The sequence below is a fragment of the Somniosus microcephalus genome, chromosome 10, assembly GCF_052327205.1.
Source record: "Somniosus microcephalus isolate GS21.2 chromosome 10, FLI_Smic_1.0, whole genome shotgun sequence".
Lineage (NCBI taxonomy): Eukaryota > Metazoa > Chordata > Chondrichthyes > Squaliformes > Somniosidae > Somniosus > Somniosus microcephalus.
The window spans coordinates 136,128,185-136,147,046 of record NC_140996.1 but is presented as its reverse complement, the minus strand read 5'-3'; the positions used below and the strand labels follow the sequence as shown (position 1 = coordinate 136,147,046).

At 44.2% G+C, this 18,862-nt stretch overlaps 1 protein-coding gene across 11 annotated transcripts in view; it reads right to left on the bottom strand.

Moving 5' to 3' along the window:
* dlg2 (discs, large homolog 2 (Drosophila)) overlaps window positions 1–18,862 on the bottom strand; it is a 1,642,261-nt gene that overhangs the window by 543,642 nt on the left and 1,079,757 nt on the right. For all 11 annotated transcript variants that reach the window (XR_015079731.1, XM_085998865.1, XM_085998867.1 and 8 more), the window contains one exon: window positions 6,939–7,095. Coding sequence is in view for 10 of the 11 variants with exons in the window: in XM_085998865.1 (XP_085854991.1) it covers window positions 6,939–7,095 (157 nt within the window). In the remaining variant the exon portion in view is untranslated. The remainder of the gene's footprint in view (window positions 1–6,938; window positions 7,096–18,862) is intronic.

Genomic DNA, 18,862 nt, shown 5'->3' with positions numbered 1-18,862 from the left:
GGCAAGGGGAGAAAAAATAGAGTTCAGATAGGAAGAAATCAATTCTGTGGAGCAAGAACAGGCTGAAACTATGGGTCTACCATGGCAGTCCTGTTTGTGGATCTTGGGACTGAGGTAGAACCGGGCTGTGCGGGGTTGGGGGACTATGAGGTTGGAGGCCGTGGAGGCAAGACTCCAGAGGAGATGAGGTCAGTGACAGTTCTGGAAATGATGGCTTGATGTTCGGTAGTGGGGTCATGGTCCACGGGAAGGTAGGAGGCGGTCTCAGAGAATTGGTGTTCAGCCTCCTCAAGGTAGAGGTCGGTTCGCCAAACAACAACAGCGCCACCCTTGTTAGCAGGTTTAATGACAATGTTAGGGTTGGATCTGAGAGAACAGAGTGCTGTAAGTTCAGAGGGAAGTAGGTTGGAGTGAGTGAGAGGAGCAGAAAAATTGAGACAATCACCCTCCACCATCCTGATTTGGGCATATATCGCCATTCCCTCATCGTTGCTGGGTCAAAATCCTGGAGCTCCCTACCTAACAGCATTGTGGGAGTACCTTCACTAAGCTGATTGCAACGGTTCAAGAAAAAGGCCCACCACCACTACCTTTGCATGGGCTACTAAGGATGGGCAATAAATATTGGCCTTGGCAGTGACACCCATGTCTTTAGAATGAATATTAAAAAGGTTATACTCCCTCCTTCCTCTGAGTGGTCCTATTCTTTCTTTAATTACTCTTTTAATTCTTATATGGTTATAAAAGTCCTTACCATTTCCTTTTACATTATCCATTACTTTTTCACATTGCTTTTTGGCTCTTCTAATCTCTCTTTTCACTTCCCCACTGTACTTTCTATATTCTTCATGATGTTTTTAGTCCTAGCCTTATTGAATACCTCTCTTAAATTTCAATTTAGTTTCAATTTCCCTATTTATCCATGAACTCTTTCATTTGATGGACCCTATTTTCACATTATAGCAATAAATCTATTTTGCATTCTATCCATCTTATATTTGAAGTTTCTCCATTGCTGATTTATCATCCAATTTACTAACTTTTATGACCAGTTAATTTGGGATCGATCCCTTCTTAACTCAATGAACTTGCCTTTTCCCAGTCCTGCACCTTTATCTTTGACTCTTCATTATCCTTTTCTATTTTCGCATTGAACCTAACTATGTTGTGGTGTCTATTTAGCAACTAGTCTATTCTCGTATCAATTATTTGCCTACTTCACTTCGCAGAACTAAATCAAATAATGCTTCTTTTCTTGTTGGACCAGAAATTAACTGTCCTGGGAAGCAATTTTGGATTTATTCTAAAAATCATTCCCCACTTTTACCACAGGCATTACCTTTATCGTCTATCTTGTGACAGTTAAAATCACCCAATATTATTGTTCTGTTGTTCTTTTATATCTCTGAGCTGTTTGCACATTTCCCCCTTGATCTCATCTCCACTGCTTGGCAGTCTGTAATGCACATTGATAATTGTGCCTCTATCCATATGTATTCTGTCTTATTGTAACATCTTTATGTTATAATTAAAGTTGCTAATTCTGGTTGGAGGCATTCCTTATGTTCTAATTAGAGTTGCCAGTTTTGGTTGGAGTTATTCCTGGAGGTTTGATCACATGACATTCTGACCACATGATGTTCTGAACATGTGATGCCTGATCACATGACATCTGCAAATGTTATTGCATTTATCTTGCAGTTGAGTATTTTTTCTCATGGTTTCGCACCAGCAGATATTGTGCGAGAACGTCTGGGAACCCAGAGGCCACCCACGAGCAGGTGAAGAATGGAAACCAAGGGCGGGGAAGAGGGGAAATCAAGCTTGGGGGCGGGAAGAGATTTGCAGGAGGGAAACCAGAGCTGGGAGGAACTCTGATTACACCAGTAGCAAATAGTAACTCACTGAAATTGCACCAATAACTTCTTCTTCTTCTTAGGCAGTCCCTCGGAACCGAGGATGACTTGCTTCCACATTAAAAATGAGTTTGCAGGTGACTGATGAGTCCAATGCGGGACCTACAGTCTCTGTCACAGGTGGGTCAGACGGTGGTTGAAGGGGTGGGGTGCTTGGGTTGACGTGCGCTCCTTGCGCTGCCTGCGCTTGGCTTCCGCTTGCTCCCTGCGAAGAGACTCGAGGTGTTCGGCGCCTTCCCGGATGCTTCTCCTCCGCTTTGTGCGGTCTTGGGCCAGGGATTCCCAGGTGTTGGTGGGGATGTCACATTTTTTCAAGGAGGCTTGAAGAGGGGAAACTAAGCTTGGGGGCGGGAAGAGATTCGCAGGAGGGAAACCAGAGTTGGGAGGAACTTTGATTACACCAGTAGCGAATAGTAACTCACTGAAATTGCACCAATAGCTTACAATAATACTGGTAACACTCAGATTCTCTTCATAACCAGCAGTAATAGAATAACTCACTGATAGTCTATATGTAACTAGTAATAACAGGTGCAACGCCCGATCTCTCACCTGAAACTAGTAACCTATAACCTGCTGATAGTCACCCTGTAACTACAGCCACATTCCTCTTGCACTACACAAGGTGCGGTCTGGCTCCCCAGTCTATGTCACTTTTAAAAAGTTCCATCTCTCTCCCTATCTCCTTAGACTCTAATTTGGACTCAGGTTCTGTGTCAAGGTGACAGCTCATAACTGGGAGCCTTGGTCAGAGCCAATCTGTACTTGGACTTCACACGTCAAATCGGGCCGGCACCCACCACCCTGAACCAATCCATGAAATCGCACAAAGAACAGTGGGCTTGGTATTTTTTGACATGGACTTGTGACTGCTGGTATGAACAGCAAAGGAAGAACACAGAATTGCAAGCTTGGACATAATCAGAGTGCATGATGGTCCTTTCTTACTGTCTAGGCTGCTTGGAGAGAAAAGAATGTGTAAGCAAGACTGGCTGGAGTCGTGCTGAGCCATAAGGCTGATAAAAATGCTGACAGTTGCAGCGATAAAAGGAGCAAGGACCAAGGAGCTGATAAGAAAATTTGCTTAACTATTAGAATTGAAAAAATAGCAGAAAATGCTGGAAATGCTCAGCAGGTGAGGCAGCATCTGTGGCGAGAGAAACATAGTTAACGTTTCAGGTTGATGACCTTTCATCAGAACTGGAAAATGTGAGAGATGTAATGGGTTTTAAGCAAGTACAGAGGCAGGGAAAGTGGGGAGAGGAGGAAGGAACAAAAGGGAATGTCTGTGATAGGGTGGAAGGCAGCAGTGATTAAATGACAAAAGGGATGATGGCGTAAGGCAAAAGGGAGTGGTGATGGGACAAGAAAAGAAACAAAAGATGGATATAAAGGAGCTGAAAATGACAAAAGCAGAATTATTACCAGCAACTACTGTCCCAAAAAATGGGAACAGTGGTTATGATCTGAAATTGTGGAACTCAATGTAGAGTCCAGAAGGCTGCAAAGTGCTTAATCGAAAGATGAGATGCTGTTGCTCGAGCTTCCGTTGACCTCCATTAGAACAGTGTAGGAGGCTGAGGACAGAGAGGTCAGAGAGGGAGTGGGGGCGGAGAATTAAAATGGCAAGCGATCGGAGGCTCAGGGTCACGCTTGAAATGGTCCTCATTGGGAAGGCCATTCCAGCTGCTTAATCCTCCTGAACACGAGGGGGCCAATATCAGGCCATGCTGCATCTAAAGTTTGGGGCGTAAATCTATGCCAGCACATTATTCACGTAAATCCAGGAAACCTGTGTACTCTGGTCATTTGCATAGAGCAGCTCTATGTAACTGAGCAGCAGATTGACTCGGTAGACTTAGTTCGGAAGTCGCACAATCAAGGAAATTCGCATGTAGCAATTTTTCAGTGTAAAACCAGTGTAAATCAATTATGTGTGAATTTCCTATGGGAAAAACATGGCACAATGCCACTTTGACACCAGGAAATTCCAGGCCATTATTTTTTACAAATTAACTACTGAAGTTGCTCCAGTTTATGGTTTTATATACTGTATCCAAAATTTAGCTATTAACATTTTCAACTCCCATTCAGATAGGCCCATACAGGTATTCAACTTTAAGCAGATGCTTTATTGCACCATTGTTTAGAATATCAGTTCTCTAGTAGCTAGGAAATCTTGCATTAGTTTGTTGGCAAACTGTCCAAGGCTGAAGACAAGCTTAGGGCCAATTTTAACACTGGGCAGGATGTGGGGGCCGAAGCAGATGCCGAACCATCTAGTCCCCGGAGCATGAAGCCAACTGTAGGCAACTTCTGTGTCCTATTTGACCCTGCGCTGAGCTTCCAACACTATATCCCCATTATCACAAAGCCTGCTTACTTTCATCTCTGTAACATCACCCATCTCCACCCCTGCCTCAGTCCATATGCTGCCGAAACCCTCATTCATGTCTTTGTGACCTCCAGACCCAACTGTTCCAATGCTCTCTTGAATGGCCCGCCATCTACCACCCTCAATAAACTTCATCCTAATCTTTGCTGCCCGTATTCAAGCATGCACCAAGTCTCGTTCACCCATCACCCCTGTGTTCACTGATCTACTTTGGCTCTTGGTTCCCCAACACCTCCAATTTAAAATTCTCATTCTCGTGTTCAAATCTCTTTCTGACCTACATCTCCCTATCTCTATAACCTCTTCTAGCCCTACAACTCTCCAGAACTCTGCGTTGCTCCAACTCTGAACTGTTGTGCATCCTCCATTCCCTTCACTCGACCATTGGTGGCTGTGCCTTCAGCTGTTTGGGCCCTAAGCTCTGGAATTTCCTCCCTAAACCTCTCTCTCCTCTCCACCACTCTCTTGTCCATTAAGATCCTCCTTTATACCTATTTCTTTGACCAAGCTTTTAGTCACCCCTCCTGATATCTCCTTCTTGTCTCGGTGTCAATTTGTGTCTGATTGCGCTTCTGTAAAGTGCCCTAGGATGTTTTCCTACGTTAACCGTGCCATATAAAATGCAAGTAGTTGTTGTTAATGCAGAATGCCAAGAATTTCTGTCACCTACAGAAATAAACAATCATCTAAAGAATACAATGCACTGAAATTCATGTGTGATTGAATGCTGCCCTCTTCTGGCAAGCATCGGTATTCCTAAGAAAATTTCCCCCTTTTAAATTGAATCGAGGTCTTTTTCAGGAATAGAAAACAGTGGCCGCAAAATTCGATAGCCCCCGAAAACGTACGTGGCGATCGCGATGTGTAATTAATCTGCGCCCGTTGAATCCAATGCAGGCAGTACGCCAACTTTGTGCTGCCTGCTCATTTAAATGATTGTAGCATGCAGCCAATGCCAACTGTTCATTGGCTGCACGCATCAGCAGGGTGCCCAAAATCATGAGCGGTTAACACCACTTAAAGCTAGCCTGCACCACTTAAAGCCAGCCTGCACCTCTTAAAGTGGCTGGAGCAGTTGCTGGGAGTCGTGGTTGAAAAGATTGTGACCTGGAAAATGGCACAACATGGCAGAGAGCAGACTCTAAGATTTTCCGACGCTGCATTGGAGGCCTTGGTGGAGGAGGTGAAGAGAAGAAGAAATGTGCTCTATCCACAGGAGGCCAGGAAGCCCTCATGACAAACTCTCAGAAGACAATGGGAGCAGATAGCTGTGGCGGTCAATACCAGTAGTCAAGCCCCGCAGAGCCGCAAAAAGTTCAATGACCTCACACAAGCATTTCGTGTGTGCCATTTTACTGTAATTTCTGGAAACACTGAATATTTTCATAATATAAAATTAGTGCAAAAATGAGGGCAAAAGAAAATAAAGTAAAGGGCTCAACTCTCAGCTAAATAGTAAAACGTCTACACTTCCTAAATGTAAATCTAGCATCTTTGTCATCACATCATTTCTTTTGAAGACTGCAGTACATTTACCAGAGGATGCCTTTAAAATAACATGGTACTGGAACAGCAATGCTTGTCAGAAATTAGAACCACTAGGAGGAAAAGAATTGCTTGTTTCCTTACTCACACTCTTCATATTAATTTTTCTACATATAAAGACCTGCCAGGAGGGAATTTTGACAGGAAAAAACAGGTGGGTTAGAGGTGGTGGCGGTGGGGGGGGGGGCGGGGAAGGGAAAGTTGGAAAAATCTAAAACCCATCCCCAACCCGCCAACTTTCAACTTTTACTCAGGCAGGACAGGGGGTGAGGGCAGCCAACCCGCCATCAGGGGGCAGGTTGGCCATTTAAATATGATAATGAGGCCTGAAGTCTCTATTTTAACCTGGTTGGGGATCGGACCCCTCCTGGGGGATCGGAGCCCCCCCCAACCCCGGGCTTGCCCACCTCACCTGGACCCAGCACTTGCCTGTTGCTGTGGTGTTCAGCCAACGATCTTCACCCAACTGGAAGCCAGCCTGTCAATCAGGCTGGCTTCCAGGCAGGTAACCCGCCCATTACATCACACGCAATGTGCGGGGAAATCTGGAACTCCGGAAATGGGAAAATCCCGGCCCTCAAGTTAAAATATAAGCTCCAGTGCTCCAATGTCTGAATTCCTTTGTAATTCACCATTTGAGGCTGCCTCCAGAAAGATAAGTGTACTTTCCAGCTCCACATTAAAGCTGCGGGCTGCTGCCAGCCACCGCTAGCACCCCATCCGATTTCTTTCCCCCCTGTGCCAGACTCACTGTTGCTTTGTCCCCACTGCCTGATCTTCATTTTCTGCGTGATTGTTGCACTGCCTCTTGGGGTGTGATTGCCATCCCCAGCAGACTGGTCACATCCTGATGGCACAAGACAACCAATTTTGTGTGGTCCTCTTGCTCATCAGTTTTGGCATGGCAGTTTGTGATGTTGGGTGCAAACCATTTTCTAGGTCAAAGTTCCTTCTTTACGCATACCTTGTGCAGCATTCATATCTGGGTCACAATGGATAAGCTCCACCTTCTACTGAACAGAAAACAGAATGACAGAAACTATCAAAGATCGGTTTAACTTGCACCAACTAAAATGACTTACCGATAGAATTTGGTCACCTCTTCGCAACTCTCCACTGAGGTCTGCCGGCCCACCTGCCAGGATGAATGAAATAAATATCCCTTCACCATCTTCACCCCCAACAATGTTAAAGCCTAATCCAGTGGATCCCCTGTGCAGCACAAATTTTCTTGGCTCCCTGCAAATGCAAAAAGTAATATACAAGTTAGGGTTTTCAAAGCTATTTTCTGCACTTTTTATCACTGCTAAAAACATAGATAGGCAGCATTGACATTTCCACTTAATGAATTGGCTGCACAAGCTTGTCAAAGAGCTGCCTGGCAAAGGAACCAATCATTCAGTTCTCAAATTCTGGAAGATTTTAACAGTCACATAATTTATGATGGCTGCATTTTTCAAACACCAATCAGTAGATTACACAAAAGTTTAATTAGCTGATTCGTTTAACATTTGTCACAAGGAACTAAGTTGAAGAAAAAAATTGCAGCCAAAATAGGTCTTAGTTATATCATTCAGAAGTTTAAAAATTCTTTAATGTTAATGGCCAAGAAATGAGGAAAAAGATGAAATATTACATTACAAACAGCTGATATTTTTAGATTTTTTATACTTGTTTGGTTAAACTTGAAAACATTCATGACCAATCCCTAACTCTTCACCTTAAATTTCAAAATAGATCAAGTAGCGTCCCAGCATGCACTGTGAAATATGAGCAAATAATTTTCTAAATTTGTAGAGTGTACACTGCACCTATCCTGTTTCATAATTGTTCAAGAATCTTCACTGTTTAGCCCAGATCTGTGATGACACTGAAACCTTTCACAAAAATTTAGTTTTCCAGGTTTCAAGCCATGTCCTCAATTTGCTTCACTGCAATGCAGCTCTATAGGGGAAAAATTCAGTTGTTTGCGCCTCCCGTTAGTGCCTTAAGAGGGCGTTAGTGGGGTGCAAAGCAACTAGTGCCCGGGCGCAGCGATGTTTGCGCTGCTCACGAAATTAACTAGACATTTTGCGGCGGCGCTAAACACTGCCGCCATGATCTCCTGCGCCGGCAGATCGTGACGTCAGTCGAGTGCGCAACGCCCCGGTAGCGCCCCGGACCGGATATTGAGTGGCGCCCCCTGCCTTACCGCCTGCCACTAGCAACGACAGGTTGAGGGGAGCGTTTTGCAGTCAGAAAGGGACTGGGGGAGCGCTATTTAAAGGCAACCGCTTCCTGCCTTTTTTTGTTGGTGACATTTTTGCACCACGCATTCTGAGAGAGAGAGAGAGACTTCTGGAGAGATTCAACACTGTGTGTAGGAGTTTTGGGTACTGAGCAGCTCTTTGCAGGTTCATTTTAATTTGCCCTTCCTTGCTTTGCCAGCGCTCTGAGGTAGCGCCTCGCTCCTCGACCTTTGCGCCTTAAGACAGCTGTGAAGCGCCTGATTTAGTGCTCCAATCACATCCAGGGGCAATAAAAGCCAAGTTTGCCGTCGGAGGCGATAATTAGCGCTAGGCGCTAAACTTTGCGCATGGCCGATAATGGCGCCCCAAACGGGGCGAAACTGAATTTTTCCCCCTATATTTTTGAAGATATCAAAGATCCTGTGGATTTCTTAATTAAAAGGGCATGAAATATTCAGACAGAAAGGGGTAGCATCGGGGCAGCTGAGCTTTCAGGTATTAGGAATTCTACAGCTAACACGTATAGCATTTTGAAAGTCTTCTACATTGTGTGGAGGAAAAGTCATGTAAATGTATTCCCTCTAAAATGTTTAAACTTTAACCAGCTCTTTGTAGTAAAATTTTCTAACTGAGAAAATCAGAAGCTGAATTTAATGATTCAGTTAACCAACCACAATAAATACCCTCCTGTTGCATTGTTTGTAGTGAGACATAGGATATGCTGTTATAATGATAGAAATATATTATATGCCAGGTAAAACACTGGAAGAAAGTAAGGCCCCATCATACACATACGATTGGCTAGACTTTAAAAAACCCCACAGAAACAAACAATACGAAGCATCAAGCAATAAAGAAGCAGAGATAAATGGCAAATAATCCAAAATAAGCAAAAAATTATCCATTTTCATTAATGACAATTTCAAGTGGTGCCTCTGCATGTAGCTCCACCTCTTTAATACTGATTGTTTTATTCACTCCTTCAATCACTGAGCAGCTAACACTCCTGTTCTTGTTTGATCTAAAGTGGTAACAGTGGCTTAGTGCCAGTCTAATGGACTGATTGCTGCCTGGTTGAGTAAATGACAGCGGGGCGGAAGTCTGCTCTGAAACCGCCTCCTTGTAAATTTCCCAAGTGTCGGCTCTGCCGGTCAGACATTTGAGATACTTAAGCAGCATTTTACCAGGTTCCAACGGTTTTTCCACGTTTTTTACGAGGTTCCCGGTGCTCGGGGAATCACATCAGGTAAGTGTGTCGGTTTCTCAATGACTCTGCATTGCTGTGAATAGTTGACAGCTGCAAAAGTGATAAAAAAGCTACCATTTCACAGCTGTTCGATTTCCAATCATAGGCGCCGATTATTTCACTGGAGGCGGGTTTCGGTTTGGGTGGGTTCGAAACCCGCCTCCACTGATAGTTTTGAAAAATTGCGATTTTCCCGATTGGCCAGTTGATTTCAGAGGTGTGGGATGCCCTTGGTCAATTAGTGTTTTGGGACTGAAACTCGCCTCTGCTGACATCATTTTTCCAGCCCCATTTAAGGGCTGCTTGCTGCCTTGGATCATTCCACTGGATTTCTGCCAATGCTGTGTAAGGTTCGCAAGAATTTCGGAAAATTTCTACAGCCCCCGAAGATTTTTTTGATTAAAGAAAACCTGGGTGGAATATACCTTAAAAATCCAGGGTATCAAAATGGCTGTCAGGCCTCGTGGCAGAAGACAAAGACAGCCTGCCTGTATATCTGCAATCACGGGCTGACAAAGGATTTGAAAAAAAACACCAGCCTGCGCGAATGTTGAAGTACTTGAAACTGTCAATCAACTGCAGTTTAGGACGTTTCACCCACAGGACAAAGGATGTTTGTTTACAGAACTCTCTACAATGTTGACTCAAAGGCTTAAGTACTTAAAGCTGTCAATCAATTGCGGTTGGGCGGTGACCGCAGGACAATGGTTTGTTTACAAAGCACTTGAGTGCTGTTGACTGAAATTCAGTAGGACATTTCAAACTGGTCGCATACCAGGCAAATGGGAAAACACATTCAAACCCATGACAGTCAATGGGGACAGAGCGATCCCTTTTGTATAGCCCAGATACATCCAGATTTGGGTGCCAAGATAGCGGCTCCCAATGGGGTATAAAGATAGCCCCTCAGGAAGCCATTTTCTCTCTCTCTGCCACCTCGCCTCCATGCCCTGCCTACAGAGGAACAGTTCAACAGCCCGCCCAAAGAAGTGGAATACCAGCAGTTACTTTTGAATTACTGGGGTATCTCTACTTCGGGGCGGTAAAGAATCTAAGACAGACCGCAGGGGCACGGAGCAGGCATTCACTGGTGAGCATAGATTTTCTGGCCCATTACAAGGCAACCTAGATAGGTATAAGGGGTGGGAATTAAGGGGAATTTTGTTAAATTGTAATTTTAGTCAATTTTCCCTCGATGTGTCTGTTTCTCCTCCCCTATTAAGCAAAAGGTGTGCCCTATTAGGCAAAAGGTGTGCTGTATTAAGCAAGTGTGCTGTATTAAGCAAAAGTGTGCTGTATTAAGCAAAAGTGTGCTGTATTTAGCAAAGGTGTGCTGTATTAAGAAAAAGTGTGTTGTATTAATCATTATTTTTAATTTATTTCCTTTTATTTCAATAAATACTGGTCTTCTTTGCACCCAACCATGAGTCTCGTTTTGTCTACATCGCTACTGAAATAAGTCCGGTGGTCAGAACCAGAAAGGGGAGCGATTCGAAACCGCACGGGGCTCTGGAGCAGCTCAGATACTTCTGACTGGCCAGAGACATAAACCCCACAACCAACCAACCCCCCTCTTTCTACAGCTGTACCACCTGCAACATATTTTGAGAAACCACTGTCCAATTCCAAGGCAAGGGCCTCCCCGAGGTTCTCGGATGAAGCGCTGCAAATGTTGGTTGAGGGGGTGACAGCTAGCAGGGAGGTGCTCTTCCAGTCATCTGGGAGGAAGAGGCCTCCCAAAGAAACCAAGGCTGTGTGGGTTCTGCTGGCAAAGGATATAACCTCCAGATTTGTGTGCAGATTGGGTGAATGTTTATGTGTATTGATGAAATGCCATCCCTGTTGGACAGCATTAAAATGATTTGATGGCAAAATGTTGGCGTCATGGCATCTGTTCTTTCGCCTTAGGCAGCTCCACATTGCGGGCTCCGCCACACTTGCGTTGTCAGGTTGGTGGCCTGAGTGAAAGGAGGCCAGAGAGTCATGTCCATTGTCTATGATGTCTTAAGATGGAGCCAAGGACATGTGCCAACTTGGGCAACCTATGCAAATCTGGCCAGGATAAGTTCATCCCTTGCATCACGGGCAGCCATGTGCTCGCATGTTGCCACTGCCGCTGGTCGATAGACCGGCGCTCTCTCCTCCTCCTGCTCCTCCTCATCCTCATCTGAGGAGGCCTGGAGCTGAGCCACTTGCTCATCAGGAAGCTGCAAGCCTCGACATTGTGCCATGTTGTGCAGTGCACAGCAGACCATGACCATTCTGGAGACCCTGTATGGTGTATACTGCAGGGCTCCACCTGATCGGTCAAGGCATCGGAAGTGCATCTTCAACAACCCAATGGTTTGTTCGATGATGGACCTGGTCGAAGTGTGGCTGGCGTTGTAGCGCTCTTCAACCTCGTTAGCTGGCCTCCTGATCGGCGTCATTAGCCACTTCTTCAGGGGGCAGCCTTTGTCACCAAGGAGCCATCCGTTAAGTTGGTTTGGCGGATTGAAAAGCGAAGGAACACTAGAGTGCCGCAGGATGAAAGAGTCATGGCAACAACCACAGAATTTGGCGCAAACATGCAAGAATTCCTTCTTGTGGTTACACACCAGCTGTACGTTGAGGGAGTGGAATCCCTTTCGGTTGACAAAGATAGCTGGGTTGTGATGGGGTGCCCTAAGAGCCACATGTGAGCAGTCTATGACGCCATGCACCATTGGCATGCCTGCCATATTTGCAAAGCCAACCGAATGCACGGTTATACTTGCTTGATCCCTTGTGAACTGGTTGTAATTGTGGGTCTTATCGAAAAGGGCATGGGTAACCTGCGTGATGCAACTGTGGGCAGCCGACTGGGAGATGCCGCTGATGTCTGCTGATGATCCCTGGAAGGAGTCTGAGACAAAGAAGTTGAGTGCGGTGGTGACTTTGACAGCCACTGGTAAGGGGTGTCCACCCATTCCTCTGGGCACCAGGTCTTGCTGCAGCAGTCCACAGATCTCTCAGATAACCTCTCGCGAAAGTCTCAGCCTCCTTTGGCACTGCTGCTGACTCATGTTGAGGTAGCTCATCCTCTGTCTGTAAACCCTCTGTCGGGGGTATCTCCTGCGGCGAGATGCCTCGATGCGCTTGCACCTTTTGCCCTGTGCATCATCAGGTGGCTGAGCAGGAGGTTTTGCCTCCTGCTGCTGTTGCTGCTGAGCTACCTGGTTCTGTTGCTGCCGTGGATGCTCCTCATCCGAATCTGAGGTCCATGGTGGAAGAAAATGAATGGTTCCTGACATGAATCTTGTCATTCATGTGGAAATGACTTATGAAATGATACTGGGCGGCCTACTGGTGGCGCTGTCCTGGGAGAGTATAAATACTCGGGCATGGGCCCAGCTGTTGAAAAACAGTTGATTAAAGCCTTGTTTAATACTCAGACCAAGTGCCTAGTAGTTTTCTTACATCAGTTCCCATGCTGCTTGCAGATACCTCCATTGGGGAAGCGCTCATTCCAAGCAGGGAGAGGGTCTTCCAAGGAGGTCCCACAGTTGATAGATTCAAGTCGCAGCACCTCTGACTTCGGAAGGCCTGCTAAAAGTGCTCAAAGACATTTTAAAGCAAAGTTCTGCCACCTGCAACTAATCCCTGATGAAATCTCCGATTTAATGGTGGAGCTGCAGCTGTGAGGAGGCCACCCACTTGTCAACCCGCCAGGTTTAGCTGGCGTGGTTTACAAGGGTCATAGAACACGCTGAAATGGTCGAAAAATAACGAGGGCCTCTCAAAATAGTATTAGAGAGGCCCTTAATGACCATTTAAGGCTCTTAACAACCTCTCTGGCCAGCTGGAGGCGGGACTGTTTCCCACCCTGCAAAGCCGGCACCCGCAAAATCGCGCAGAGACGGGTTGGAGGTGGGTTCTGAACCCGCACTCATTTTTTCCGATTTTCCCACCTTTTCCCCCCTCCAAACCCGCCTCCTCGGGGCTGAGAAAATCACCCCCTTAGAGGCTGGAGCCTTCAGGATTTGGAATACACTTTTCAGCTTTATGGAGGTTTGAAGTGTTTGGAGCAAAGTGTTAGTGTCACCTCCTTGAAGCAACCTCTCTCACCATTGACAGATTGCTTCTGTCATCTCAACTTCACCTTCCATCTATTCCATCAGCATCGGTGGCCTTGAAAAAATCTCACCTTGTCCTCAGAATCCCACCACGATCAGCCCCAACACCAACATCACCAGGCACACTAGCATCACCAGGCACACCAGCAGCACCAGCAACAGCACCAACCTTCTCTACAATCACCTGATGCTGCACGGGACACAGGGCATCAGCACCCGACCCGGGAGACCAGCGATGGCCTCACCATGACCAGATTTACTTCACTTGAAGTTGTACACCCTGGCTGCCACATGATGTGCCAGGTTGGCACCACCCCACATCAACACCATAAAGCATCCCTACAATGTCCAAGCCATTCCTTTCGCACTCACCACCATTGTGGAGTGTACCGTTATGTCTCACCGTTCATTGCAACTCACTAAGCCACTTGCAAAGATGCACACAGATCTGCCCAAGAACGCAAAGTGTTGAAAATAAAGATTTCAATGTATGACAACACATTAACAGAAACTTTACATGAACATTGGCGATAACACTCATATACCTACCCTTGTGTGTTGTTAGTTGGTATGATTGGACAAGGATGAAGGTGAGTGTGAGGGGTGGCTAGTGAGATGGGGAAGTGATAATGTAAATAGAGAGGGATGGGTGGAGGTGCAAGGTAAGTTGGTGTGACTAAGGATGTGCAGGAGTAGGGTAGGGAAGGCAGAGTGATGGGGATGTGATGAGTCTCACAGCAGGATGAGTTTGAGTGTGGCTTTGCAGTAACGTTTTGTGATCTACTGAGACCATTGAAAGGTTTATGCCACTGCAGCCTGGTCCTCCTGACAACATCCCTACTTGTGCCCGCCTGTGCAATGTGCACCAGGCTGTGTTGGTCTCCTGGGGAGGTCTCTTCAGCCCTTGGAAGGGAAGAGAACCTCCCTGCATGCTGTGGCTCCCTCAATAAGCATATGGAGGGAGTAATGAGAGAGCCTGGGTGCAGCCGTGCACCTTTGTGCAGTGCTTGTCAGTGTTTGCAGCACTTCAATGCTGCAGAACACCGACAGCACAACTGTCAAAATGATTGTGGACATGGTCCCTTTAAGGAAACCGGCTGATGACGCATCATCAAATGACGTCATCAGACCCGCTTCCTATTAATTGGCCGGGAACCTCGCAGGGCGGGCTTAACAAGCCCCATCAACGGAATATCTTGTTGGAGGCCAGGATCAACGCAGATGCGGGGTCCCCACATGCCACGGATGTCGCCTGCCCCGGACCCGCCGAGGTTGGAAAAATCCAGCCCTAGAGGTGTGGTGCCCATCAGACATGTGCCGTACAAAAGACTTTTATATAGATAGATAGATTCTTTAGAAAAGTATTCAAGATAAACCACTTTACAATAAATATTGCAAATAGTAGTAAGCAATGTTTCCGAAGTGCCTACTGCTGTTCTTTTGCAAAGATTGTGATTGCATCACCAACTTACATTTGCAACTTACTGGTATGACAATGAAATGTGTCCATTTACATGGGCAACAAAGCAGAGATTTATAAACAAGCTCTAACTGCCAGCATGTATAGCAGGGCTTACACCTGTTTAATGACAATACTTTCTGCTCTATATGGAATAGTCAGCAGCTATCAGTGGAATGCAGTACCTCATTTAAAATACATTTTATTAATCAAAATGATTCCAAAGATAGGAGTTCAGATAGGAGCATTCTGATGATTTTCATCATCATAGGGAAAGTCCCTTTGACTGGTAGGCTGTTAACAAGTGTGAAATAAAGGCCCTCCCTCTCAAAAATCATTTGAGATAAACTTTATTTTCCTTTTTCCCCTACACATCTGGTGGTGAGGTTAAGACTCTGTTTGTGTCAATGTGAAACAGTTTAGGTTTTGCAATGACACAAGCTATACAGTTTAATTTAAGTGTAAAGCCTCCTAAATTGCCTTAAGGCAAGAGATGGGAGACCAGCTCTGAGAATTAGTCTGACACCATTGGGCCGTGTATCAGCAGCAAAGTGAAGTTTTACAAACTTTTAAACTGTATTTTTATCTTTTTAACATTAGAAGAGAACTAAAGGTTCAATTGATTCTCTATTAACATTCAAGTTTAATTGACATTTGGATGTCAGTGAATGAAGTTCAAATCGGTCTTGGTTATATGATGAAAACACCCCATAATAGGGGATAAATCTAATAAAAATGATATGGATCTCATTAAAAAAAAAGTATAAGTGATGACATAAATGATTATCAGTGGAACTCGGTTTAAATATATATCAATGATTTGGATGAGGGAACCAAATGTAATATTTCCAAGTTTGCTGACGAAACTAGGTGGGATTGTGAGTTGTGAGGAGGATGCAAAGAGGCTTCAAGGCGATTTAGACAAGTTGAGTGAGTGGGCAAATACATGACAAATGCAGTATAACGTGGATAAATGTGAAGTTATCCACTTCGGTAGGAAAAACAGAAAGGCAGAGTATTATTTAAATGTTGATAGATTGGGAAATGCTGATGTACAAAGGGACCTAGGTGTCCTTGTATACCAGTCACTGAAAGCAAACATGCAGGTGCAGTTAGGAAGGCAAATGGTATGTTGGTCTTCATTGCAACAGGATTTGAGTACAGGAGCAACGATGTTAATCCAGTTATACAGGGCCTTGGTGAGACCACACCTGGATTACTGTGTGCAGTTTTGGTCTCCTTACCTAAGAAAAAATATACTTGCCATAGAGGGAGTGCAGTGAAGGTTCACCAGACTGATTCCTGGGATGGCATGACTGTCGTATGAGGAGACATTGGGTCGACTAGGCCTGTATTCACTAGAGTTTAGAAGAATGAGAGGGGATCTCATTGAAACGTATAATATTCTGACAGGGCTAGATAGACTGGATGCAGAGAGGATGTTTTCCCTGGCTGGGAGGTCTAGAACGAGGGGTCATGGTCTCAGGATACAGGGTAGGACATTTAGGACTGAGATGAGGAGAAATTTCTTCAATCAGAAGGTGGTGAACCTGTGGAATTCTCTACCACAGAAGGCTGTGGAGATCAAGTTACTGAATATATTTAAGAAGGAGATGCAGTAGATAGATTTCTAGACACAAAAGGCATCAAGGGGTATGGGGAGAGAGCGGGAATATGGTATTGAGATAGAGGATCAGCCATCATCATATTGAATGACGGAGCAGGCTCGAAGAGCCAAATGGCCTACTCCTGCTCCTATTTTTCTATGTTTCTAAAGCAAAAGCAGTGGATACAATATTGACGAAGAACATTTTTGCACAACACCTTTTCTGCAGTAAACATCAATGTTAAAGATAGCAATAGATTACATAGGCAGGCTCATTTCACTGGGCCAAAAGCAAAACCCACTTCTAAAACTGTTCTGTTTTTTTCCTGTAGATTTTTCTTATAAAGCTTTTGTAGGAACATCCATTCACAACAGGACAATAACATTCACAAAATTATTATTTCGTTTTTACAATAGTAAAATGCCATGTTCCACACCTCATTGAACATTATATTACAATAAACCTACTATTTCTAAACATAAGTATACTGCAGATTGACCTAGTAACAGCATAATCGTATTAGCTCAGATTATTTTTTTCTTTATCTTGTCCATCTTGCGTATTAGGATACAAAACATCATTAACTAATCCACTTATAATTAAGAGTCAGCCAAGGCATTGACCTATATTTCTAACTTAAACATTAAGATTAATTACAATAACTAATTCAAAAGCTCTTAATGATTTTTTTATGCTTTGAAAGGCAGCCAGACGGAAATAGAGAAAACAATGTATAATTTGTTATAAGAGGCATGGTAGTTAGAAATAAAACAAACACAATTAATGTAATCATTGATTTATCTCAAGAAAGAAAGAACTAAACACAAAGGCAGATGTGAATCACACTTAAATCGTATCTGTATGCCTCCAGCCAGGTCTCATAGAATCATAGAATGATTACAGCACAGAACGAGGCCATTCAGCCCATGCCGGCTCTCTGCAAGAGCACTTCAGCTAATCCGACTCCTCCGCCATCTCACCATCTATAATTTTGTTTAGCTGTAAACAAGGTTTTATACATTGTCTAATTGTGCTAGGTACATAATATAAAACCCACGGATCAACCATGGTTTCATTTGTTTGGGCAATGCTAGTTGCACTTGTTTGGGCAATGCTAGTTGCACTTGTTTGGGCAATGCTAGTTGCACTTGTTTGGGCAATGCTAGTTGCACTTGTTTGGGCAATGCTAGTTGCACAATGTTCCTTTATTTAAATCTAATTTTCTACCCTTTTGCCCACTCTTCTGCTAGAAGTGCTGGCTCTTGCTGGGTTGTGGTTTTACTGGCATTGGCAGCCCTCTGGTTTCTTGTCTGAGTGTCCATTCTTTATATGATTGTGGAGGGCATCATAGATGAGCATGATCTTGTCCTCACCTGACATTCATAACCACGCACTTTCCAGCACAGGTCACTATATAGCAATTAGGAGTGGGAACTATTGTGGATTTTTCCCCTCCCTAGCCTGAAGAGCTGGAGGCAACTGTAGTGTCCCATCTGCTGCACTGTCTGGGATCAGCTAACTCAGCACAGGCAAATACCATGGTGTCACCAATAGGGATTTCAGTCAGATCCTTTTCATTTGCTTCGTAATCCTTTACATGTTGATAAATCTCATTTAGTAACTCAACTCTCTGAAAACTCACATGGAAAATTAAGTCACCAACACAGCCTGAGTATTGCTTTATATTCACAATTAGTATTAAGGATTTTAGGCTTTATACATTTTTTAAATTTCTTCAATCAAAATAACTAAACTTTAAAATTCTTATTGCTTAGCAAATTTTTAATGCTCAAATTAAAATCCTGATAATGTATTTTAAATTTTATTCTCAATTTTTTTTGCTTCCCCTGTTCTAAGCAGACTACTGTATTCCAGTGATTATGTTGTGGGTTGGCTTCTACCATGCGTTTTTGTTATCCATTCCTATCACAATATTGATCATTAGAATAAAAATAGAGTAGCATGATTTTGATAATAATATTTAATATTTTGTATTTTTCCAGATTGGATTTTAACAAGGAACCTACTAGCTGTCAGAACTAACTCGACTATTACTGTTTCCAAGTTATTAAATATTTTTTTTTAATTCAATTTTTTCTCCTCCCTTATTCTCCTGAAGTCGGTGACACTCTTATGTGGATATGGTTCCACCGGCAATAATCACCCAAGAGGTCACTGGTCGTGAGGCCTGAAAATGAGCACTGGCAGGCAATATTCAACCATACAGAATATCACAGCTGAGCCCAATCCTGTCCTCATCTGGCATCCTCACACATGCACTGTCAGTAAGAATCACTGGATAGCGATCAGGAGTGGGAACCCTGCCTGATTTTCCTTTCCCTAAACTATGAGGCCAGTTTTAGTGTGGATGT